The sequence below is a fragment of the Polypterus senegalus genome, chromosome 2 (assembly GCF_016835505.1).
Source record: "Polypterus senegalus isolate Bchr_013 chromosome 2, ASM1683550v1, whole genome shotgun sequence".
In the NCBI taxonomy this organism is placed as follows: domain Eukaryota; kingdom Metazoa; phylum Chordata; class Cladistia; order Polypteriformes; family Polypteridae; genus Polypterus; species Polypterus senegalus.
In genome coordinates, this window is record NC_053155.1 from 211,221,083 (window position 1) to 211,231,712 (window position 10,630).

At 39.4% G+C, this 10,630-nt stretch overlaps 1 protein-coding gene across 1 annotated transcript in view; it reads right to left on the reverse strand.

Annotated features, from left to right (window-relative positions):
• The window catches only part of gtf2f2a (general transcription factor IIF, polypeptide 2a), a 206,838-nt gene extending 200,845 nt beyond the window's left edge, over positions 1-5,993 (reverse strand). The window contains exons 1-2 of the mRNA XM_039746306.1: positions 5,946-5,993; positions 5,672-5,745 (exon numbers count right to left, since the gene is read on the reverse strand). Of these exons, the coding sequence (XP_039602240.1) occupies positions 5,672-5,745; positions 5,946-5,993 (122 nt within the window). The remainder of the gene's footprint in view (positions 1-5,671; positions 5,746-5,945) is intronic.
• Between the last annotated feature and the right edge of the window lie 4,637 nt (positions 5,994-10,630).

Genomic DNA, 10,630 nt, shown 5'->3' on the forward strand with positions numbered 1-10,630 from the left:
GCTGTTTTTCTTATTCTGGCCCTAGACAACTTGACATAAGAAATATCATGGAATTCTTGACAAAAATGTCAGGCCATCATCATTTCTGGGGATTGCCATGCCAAAGCCCTAACCTGAATCCTAACAAAATGCTGCTGCAGTAGCTGAATAGGAATATTCATGCAAGACATCCTTCAAACCTCAATGAGTTGATGTAGCTTTGTAATGAGAAATGGAAAACAAATCCCTCCAGAAAGACGGTGGAGACTGAAAATTGGGTACAAAAGGTGAATGTATTAAGTTGTTGCTGTAAAAGGAGGTGCCACAAGTTATTGGCTATAAAGGGTTCACTTAACACTGCACACAAGAATATCTGATTTCCTAAATGCTACAATCTCATAATCTAAAAATTCAAATCCCTTTTTATATTTGGTAAGTCTTCATTTAGGATATTTATTCTGTGTATTTATTAAAAGTTAAGGTTTACATTATATATATACTAGCAAAATACCCGCGCTTCGCAGCGGAGAAGTAGTGTGTTAAAGAAGCAATGAAAAGAAAAGGAAACATTTTGAAAATAACGTAACCTGACTGTCAATGTAATTGTTTTGTCACTGTTGTGAGTGATGAGTGTTGTTGTCATATATATATATATATATATATATATATACATACATATCTATACATATACACATATATACATACATATATATCTACATATATACACACACATATATACACACATATACATACATACACACACATATATACACACAAATACATTATATATATATATATATATATATATATATATATATATATATATATATATACATACATACATACATACATACATACACACACAGCTATTTCGTATCAGTGCAATACGCTGTTTGTTAAAACGGTTGACTCCGCTCTTACGCAATAACAAATCAAATCATTCAGTTGTCTTTGCTCATATGTCATTTTAGAGCTGGACGCCTGGCATCTTTTTGGCCACAAGTTCGCTTTCTGTTTGGTGTGAGGTTCTGTGTTGTGGAGATTCTCAGGATGGATTGCAGGTGCTCATCAGTGAGGCGACTCCTGTGTGCTATTTTGTTAGTCTTTATCACTGAGAAGAGCTTCTCACACAGATATGTGCTACCAAACATGCACAAGGTTCGAGCCGCATGTAGACGGACTTTTTTTGTTCTTCAAAGTCACCAAAGCGCCGTGCAAACTCAGTGCACAATAACTCTAGCTTTGCAATAACTTGCAGCATCATATGGTAGACTTGATTAACGCGGTAAGTGTTCGGCAAGGCAGCTGAAGCGCTGCATTATGGGATCTGTAGTTTATTGTGTTACCAGCGCTTCATATACCCGGCTTTAATAACAATAATACAGTATATAAAATGATCTTGCGGGCGGATATAATTACACGCCGGCTGGATGTGGCCCATGCCCTTGAGTTTGACACATATGGACTAAATAGAACTTGAAAAGATATATTTTTTCAAATGTGATCGCGAATTCAGATAGAGTTGACGCACTACAGCCTGCATGCCTCAATGAGTCATCCTCCCCTCGCTCTTACTTTTTTACCGCTCATCTAATGAATACACTGAGTATGGCTTTACCAAAACAATCATTGATGGCGAATAAAGTATCCATTATTCGAGTATGTAGAGCGGGATATATATATATATATACATATATATATATATATACCCGCGTATCGCAGCGGAGAAGTAGTGTGTTAAAAAAGGTAGAAAAGAAAAGGGAACATTTTAAAAATAACGTAACATGACTGTCAATATACAGTATTTGTTTTGTGAGTGTTACTGAGTGTTGCTGTCATCAAGGATTTGATTATCATTATTTCTTTCAATCAGGTTCGTATTTGTAGGATCTGTTGTGTTCAAGTTACATTCCGTGTTTGTCAATCGTTGTAAAGATGACAGGTTTCATTCATCGATTCGCTTCTTACTGCATCAATAAACAGCTCGTCTTCTTCTTTATCTGAGACCTGACACACTGCATGCACAGGTTTTTTACACTGTCTTCCTTTAGCGGACATTGACTTTTTCCACCGTGTGCTTTGTTTCCACAGTAGCTGCATTTATGAATATGCTTATCAGACGCTTCATATTTTTTGCTGCCTTTTCAATTGTGTAATTCAGTTTTGTTCAGCTCTTTGGAACTGTTGCTTTTATCTGTGCACTGCGCCAGTTCACGTGAGCCACTCGGTGTACTTGCATCGAAGGTTCCCAGCTGTGCTGGTGCCATCTCGTGCTATGTCCATAGCTTTATTTAATGTTACCTTAGTCCTGGCACTTAAAACTTTCTCTCGCAGTTTCGCTGAGTTTGTGTCAAACACCACCCTGACCATCTCATCTTCCTCTCCATAAGCACAGTCCTTCACCCGTGAATATTTACCCGTGGCAGTTTGCTATTGGATTGCCGCTGACGGACGGCCTTATATGGGCAGGCACTAAATTACAAACGCCAGCGACAGCCTGTCTATGAACTTAATTTAAAGTGTTGGTTTACATCGTGCTTTGTTTCCGAAGTAGCAGAACTCATGAATATGGTTGTATATGTCACTCGCTCGCTTCTTATTGTTTCGCTGCCTTCTCAATTATATAATGCATGTTTTCTTGAGCGCTTTTTGAGGTCTTCCTGGTTTTCTATGTACTGCGTGATTACGGGAGGCGTGATGATGTCACACGAAACTCCCCCACGGCGTTGAAGCTCATCTCCATTACAGTAAATGGAGAAAAACTGCTTCCAGTTATGACCATTACGCGTAGAATTTCGATATAAAACCTGTCCAGCTTTTGTAAGGAAGCTGTAAGGAATCAACCTGCCAAATTTCAGCCTTCCACCCACACGGGAAGTTGGAGAATGAGTGATGAGTCAGTGAGTGAGTGAGTGAGTGAGTGAGGGCTTTGCCTTTTATTAGTATAGATATATACACTGCTCAAAAGAGTTAAAGGAACACTTTTTAATCAGAGTATAGCATAAAGTCAATGAAACTTATGGGATATTAATCTGGTTAGTTAAGTAGCAGAGGGGGTTGTTAATCAGTTTCAGCTGCTGTGGTGTTAATGAAATTAACAACAGATGCACTAGAGGAGCAACAATGAGATGACCCCCAAAACAGGAATGGTTTAACAGGTGGAGGCCACTGACATTTTTCCCTCCTCATCTTTTCTGACGGTTTCTTCACTAGTTTTGCATTTGGCTACAGTCAGTGTCACTACTGGTAGCATGAGGCGATACCTGGACCCTACAGAGGTTGCACAGGTAGTCCAACCTCTCCAGGATGGCACATCAATACGTGTCATTGCCAGAAGGTTTGCTGTGTCTCCCTGCACAGTCTCAAGGGCATGGAGGAGATTCTAGGAGACAAGCAGTTACTCTAGGAGAGCTGGAGAGGGCCATAGAAGGTCCATAACCCATCAGCAGGACCAGTATCTGCTCCTTTGGGCAAGGAGAAACAGGATGAGCACTGCCAGAGCCCTACAAAATGACCTCCAACAGGCCACTGGTGTGAATGTCTCTGACCAAACAACCAGAAAGACTTCATGAGGGTGACCCAAGGCCCCATGTCCTCTAATGGGCCCTGAGCTCACTGCCCAGCAGCATGCAGCTCGATTGGCATTCGCCATTGAATACCAGAATTGGCAGATGCACCACTGGTGCCCTGTGCTTTTTACAGATGAGAGCAGGTTCACCCCGAGCACGTGACAGAAGTGAAATGGTCTGGAGAAGCCACGGAGAACATTATGCTGCCTGTAACATCATTCAGCATGAGCAGTTTGGTGGTGGGTTAATGATTGTCTGGGGAGGCATATCCATGGAGGGTCACACAGACCGCTACAGGCTTGACAAAGGCACCTTGGCTGCCATTAGGTATCAGGATGAAATCCTTGGACCCATTGTCAGACCCTATGCTGGTACAGTGGCTCCTGGTGCACGACAATTCCTGGCCTCATGTGGTGAGAGTATGTAGGCAGTTCCTGGAGGATGAAGGAATTGATACCATTGACTGGCCACCACACTTTCTTGACCTAAATCCAATAGAACACCTCTGGGACATTATGTTTTGGTCCATCCAATGCCACCAGGTTGCACCTCAGAGTGTCCAGGAGCTCAGTGATGCCCTGGTCCAGATCTGGGAGGAGATCCCCCACAACACCATCTGTCATCTCATTAGAAGCATGCACCGATGTTGTCAGGCATGCATACAAGAACACAGGGGCCATACAAAGTGCTGCATACAATTTTGAGTTGCTGCAATTCAATTTTGGCAAAATGGACTAGCCTGCCACATAATATTTTCACTCTGATTTTTGGGGCGTCTTTGAATTCAGGGCTCTGTAGGTTGATCATTTTCATTTCCATCAAACGATGTGGCATCCTTTCGTTCCTAACACATTACCCAGTCTATATCAGTATAGATATCCAGGAGGATTTCTTTTTCCCATTGAGATCTGATGTGTTTTCAAAGTGTTCCTTTAATTTTTTTGAGCAGTATATATATATATATATATATATATATATCTAAAATAATAACCACCATGAAAGGTTCACAAGCATTCAAGCATGACTGCTAAGTTAATTAAGCAATCATCAATTGTTAAAATGTCATCAAAAAATAAGTTTATTACAACAAAAATTTCCAAACAACTCATCACCACCTGGACAAATTTGACAAGATATTAGATTAACTTTATCAATCCGAATATTTTTTCTAAACATTTAGTTACTGATTGATTTTCAGTAACAAAACAGAAGTCACATACAGTATATAAAAATATCAAAAGAAGTTAATATATATACTGTATATAAAAAATACTTTTTAAAAACCACGTTTATATTAAGTTAAAAAGTGTACTAAAAAGTAAAAAATAAGTCTCTCAAACATTACTCGTAAAGTAAAAGATGGGCACTTTTGCTAAGATTTTAAGAAGTGTTTTCTGAATGTTTATTGATGAAAAGCGCTCACCCTTTTATTTTACGAGTGATATATGACAGACTTATTTTTTACTTTTTAGTACTCTTTTTAACTTAAGAGAAGCGTGGTTTTTAAAAAGTATTTTTATATATATATATTATTTTCAACTTTTCAGTCTTGGGTTTGTTTTAGTATAATTTTGTAATCAACATTTTAACACTTCCTTTAATATTTCTATCCTTAACTAGTGCCATCTATTGGTGAAATCTAACTATTCTTCATATGAATATTTAATTTCTTAAATAACATGGATTAATTGATCAATTAGTGCAACTGATTATTGATTCATGTTTTGTCATCGGATGTAATTGTGCAAAATTTCAAGTCATTTGGACAATAGGAAGTGGGTTAAATATCGATTACAAGATTTATACCAGACAACAAACAGGTGAAGTTAAACTAAGCGTGGTAAGTAATAATAAAAAGAAAAACAAAAGTAACTTTCAACTGCTAAAAGTTAATTAATGAGTAAGTCAGCAGCTCATTACAAATTAACACATTACATTCATAAAAAAAGTGGAGAACCATAAAATTACACCTACTAAGTGTATACTTCTTTGTCAAATATGGGAATAAAAAGCTTACTAGCAGGGAATTAATGTTTTCTTCATTTTCTGCACACAATATCTGACAGTAATTTATATACTGAATTTCATTACGTAAAAAATAAAATTTTCCCATTTTCACTTACTTAGCTATTTTAAGCTTTCCAACTTCACCTCTTCCAGTTGCTTTCGCCCACTGTTGAGAAAGATATTTTGGTACCTGATGAAGGCAAAAAAGATTAATTAAAGGTGACCTTAATCAACTGGATTCATAAAACATTAAATATGTTGACGTATTCTGCTAAAATATTTACACACCATCAGTTACCTATCTTTCTGCCCACCAATCCATCATCAAATATGCTAAACCTTACTAAATGTCACTGATACTGGATTCCACCCTGGCAGCCACAGGCTCACATCAAGGTCCTTCTCTGGACAGAGGTTCAGTCCAACAGAAAGGTGCATTTATGTAAATAATCACACTCTGCATTACAGGGCCATATAAAGTTGTATATGATCCCAACAAACAAATCTGTGCAGTATGAAAGGGAAAAAGGAAGTACATACTGTACCTTTTTTAATGTGCCAAAATCAAGTATTTAGATTCAATTATTGAATTGAATGATAGAGTTTCCGCATAAGTGTCAAATATAATATGAACATTTTAATAATAATTAAATTAAATTAAATCCCAAATGCATGTCATTTGAGACCAAACATGTCATCTAGACTAATTATTTCAGTACTTTTATTAGCAAGATGCTTGTAGACATCAGCATTAACAGAAACAACAGTATAGTCCTGGATCATCAGCATCACAAAAGTGCTGACTGGCTTCACTGTAAATTTTAAAATCTAAATCCTAATTAACTTAAAATGATCCTTTGACAATGATCTGGCATTAAATACTGGTTGCAGTAAAAATGTCATTAGAATGTCAAAAATCAAAGATGGCTAAAAGAGGCAAAAGGTTTATCAATAATTTAAGGTAAGCAGTAGAAATCCCAAGGCCACTGATGGATGTTAAAATGTACAAAGATTCATATACTGTACTGAGCTCTGCCTGTACAGTTTACACATTTTAAAAATGTCTGTGTGGGTTTTCCTTCCAAATTTCCAAAAGATGTGCAGGCTAATGAATTAGCAACTCTAAATCAGCACATTATGAGTGACTCTGTGTTTGTGTATAAATATTTTTCTGTTAGAGGTTGATGTTCCCTCCATCATTGCTTCCAGCCTTTCACGTTATATGAGACCCTGTTGGCCTCACTAACACCTCTTTTAGTAGCAACCCTAGCTTTTCCTAGATGGTCTCCCAATTAATCTCCACAATTACAGCAGCCCAGGTAAGCAGAGAGCTGAGGAGACTTTGTGCCAGCAAAGCAGTGGGTCCAGATGGAGTATCGCCACGTCTGATGAAGGCCTGTGTGCTGAAGCTGGGGAGTCCTCTTCAGCGCATCTTCAACCTGAGCCTGGAACAGGAGAGAGACCTGAGGCTTTGGAAAACATCTTGTATCACCCCAGTCCCAAACGTATCACGTCCTTGTGAGCTGAATGACTTCCAGCCTGTCGCTCTGACATCACATGTGATGAAGACCATGAAGCAGCTGCTCCTTAACCACCTGAGGCCACAGATCCACCATGCCTTCAACACTCTGCATTTAGCATACCAGGAGAAGGTGGGAGCAGAGGATGCCATCATCTATATGCTACACCGATCCCACTCCCACTTGCACAGAGGCAGTGGTGCAGTAAGAATTATGTTTCTGGACTTCTGTATTGCCTTCAACACCATCCAACCTCTGCTCCTTAGGGGCAAGCTGACAGAGATGGGAGTAGATTCGTACCAGGTGGCATGGATCGTGGACTATCTTACAGACAGACCTCAGTATGTGCATCTCAGGAACTGCAGGTCTGACATTGTGGTCAGCAACACAGGAGCACCGCAGGGGACTGTACTTTCTCCGGTCCTGTTCAGTCTATATACATCTTCCAATACAACTCGGAGTCCTGCCACGTGCAAAAGTTCGCTGACGACACTGCTATCGCGGGCTACATCAGGAGTGGGCAGGAGGAGGAGTATAGGAACCTAACCAAAGACTTTGTTAAATGGTGCGACTCAAACCACCTACACCTGAGCACCAGCAAAACCAAGGAGCTGGTGGTGGATTTTAGGAGATCCAGGCCCCTCATGGACCCCGTAATCATCAGAGGTGACTGTGTACAGAGGGTGCAGACCTATAAATACCTGGGAGTGCAGCTGGATGATAAACTGGACTGGACTGCCAATACTGATGCTCTGTGCAAGAGAGGACAGAGCCGAATATACTTCCTTAGAAGGCTGGCATTCTATGTTCTATCAGATGGTTGTGGCGAGCGCCCTCTTCTATGCGGTGGTGTGCTGGGGAGGCAGCATAAAGAAGAGGGCCGCCTCATGCCTGGACAAACTGGTGAGGAAGGTAGGCTCTATTGTAGGCATGGAGCTGGACAGTTTGAACTCCATGGCAGAGCAATGGGTGCTGAGCAGGCTCCTCTCAATCATGTAGAATCCACTGCATCCACTGAACAGTATCATCTCTAGACAGAGGAACAGCCTCAGCGACAGACTGCTGTCACTGTCCTGCTCCACTGACAGACTGAGGAGATCGTTCCTCCCCCACACTATGTGACTCTTCACTTCCACCCGGGGGGGAGGGGATGATGGGGTAAACGTTAACATTATACAAAGCTATTATCTATCTATCTATCTATCTATCTATCTATCTATCTATCTATCTATCTATCTATCTATCTATCTATCTATCTATCTATCTAAGTTGCTTAGCTTCAGGTGGATAACGTGTTCCGAAGCACAGGTGCTTTTGTTTCTGACTTAAGTGGTCAGCACCGATCAACTATGTAAATCCATCCTATTTCTTTCACCATAGCTATGTGTATTAGTGTTGCTATAGTATAGTACAGAATTAGTATAGTTTTATTACTGGTTGTATATACACATTTCTCATATACAGTATTTTAAAACCCATGTCTCTGAAAAGGTTTCATGCAAATGATTTAATTTAGTCCTCTATTTTATGAATGCACTTGATCAATTAAAGAATTGTGAGGCCCTCTAGGCCCGCTTCTGCTGTTGCTAGAGACAGGCTGCTAGATTCTGCCTTGTTGCCTCCATGTCAAGCTTTCAACACACTGCTTCACTATTTTTCTTGCCCCTTAAATGAGTCTGGCTGCAGACATCCACTATAATGAGCGCCATTCATGCCAGTGCATCACTTATACTGGGCGCTTCCACCTTTAATTGACACTATGTTCGAACTAATCATTTGCTCCTAGAACAGAATGATTAAATATTAAGTAAATTATATTTCACCTCTGCTTTGCCACTTGAGATTTATGTATCCATCTTTACAGATGGAGATCAATTCTACTCTATTAGTTTGCATTGAATCCATCCCAGTGCCACCAATACACTACTGGATCCAGGAAAAAAAATTATTGGGTCTGGCAATTCCAACCACATCAGTCCCTTAAACCCTTATGTTGGTAAAGCTTTAAGAATAATGAAATCTGGCATCATGGCATTTTAAGGGAGTGTCTTGATTAAGATGCCCTTTCAGACAAGAATACCACCTTGATTCCCACAGCGCACCTGTGGAAAACTAAACCAACTATTTGTCATTGTTTGGATATCAGAGAGGATGATGAAGTGTCCTAAGAATTTATGACAATTATTTGGACTGAGAGAAGACTTGTGCCCCCTTATCCCATTTAAGTCACTGTTGAATGCAATTCAGTTACCTTTTCATACTTTTAAAGTGAAATCTTCACAATGATTATGTATTGTCTTTGGTCCTGTTTGAAACATTTACAGTATAAAGAAATTACACGGTACATCCAAAGTTTGGGGAATATCTATTTTGGGAATCTGAGAATAGCACCATTTCTATTTGTGAACAATTTTTTACTTTAACTGACTTCAGCAGTCACTAGATTAGTTCACAGTCAAATGTGACATGCTCTGTATAAAAATCAGCATCACAAAGTTTGCAGTCCTCTCTTGAATTGTTTATTGCCTATAAGTGGGGGTTGGTTGCTTGGCAGAGCAATGCTGCCTCAAAGGGAAAAGTGTCTCAATGTCTTCTTCACAAAAAAAGCTAAAGATGATCAAAAGAATGACCAACAAATTGGCACAGTTGCAACAACACTGCAGTATTATGCCAGACAGTGATGGAGAAATAGGAGCTTGTCATAGCTTTTGATTTACTGGACCATCTGTGTTTCATCCTTACTTGTTGCCATGTGCTTTTGGAAGAGAAACAAAGAATACGATTATAGATAGAGGGAGACATGATGAGGTTATTTTGCAGAGAAGTTGCACTCACTCTATGTGATAGGATGAGAAGCTCAAAGCATAATAAGTTCTGTATCCTGCTTTTTCTTCTAGACAATTGTATGTCATTGTTTGTTCTCTTTTATCTTTGTGGATATAACACTGATATCCCCAGCTCCCATTCCTTCAAGTCTTTGTTCACTACTTACCTCTTACCAGCTGAAACATCTCTAATTCTGCATGGTTCCTGGTAAACTCCTTTTCATATCAAGGCTCAAAACATAAGAACCTGTAACTGGAGACATCTAGTTGACTACCTTTTACAAACATCTGAGGCATCTTGAGCTACTCTCCACAACTATTATGGTTCAACAGTAATGAGTTAATGAGAACTGGATTAACTACAGTATTGTTTCGAAATTTGCCTTAATATAGCTGCTTTATAGTACCCTACATGTAAAGCTTTCTCTGCATGTGGACAACTGCTTTAGGCAAAGTGACTTAATAGCTCAGCATAAGCAGACCAAATGATTAAGCTACTCCTGTGCTGGTCACCAAAGCAAAGTGCCTGCTCACCTCACTTCTTTGTAGTATTGGAGGTGTATAGGAGTATTGGAGGTGTCGGATGGTCTAGACTGGTGGCTTGTTTAATCAGTACTAGGTCACATGGTTGTAGTTTGTCTGGCTTGCTGTAGAAGTTCCTGTTTTGTTCATAGTGTTTAGTTCATAGTTCAATATTGTGAGCTTTAAAAATGTATTCTTTATATAGTAT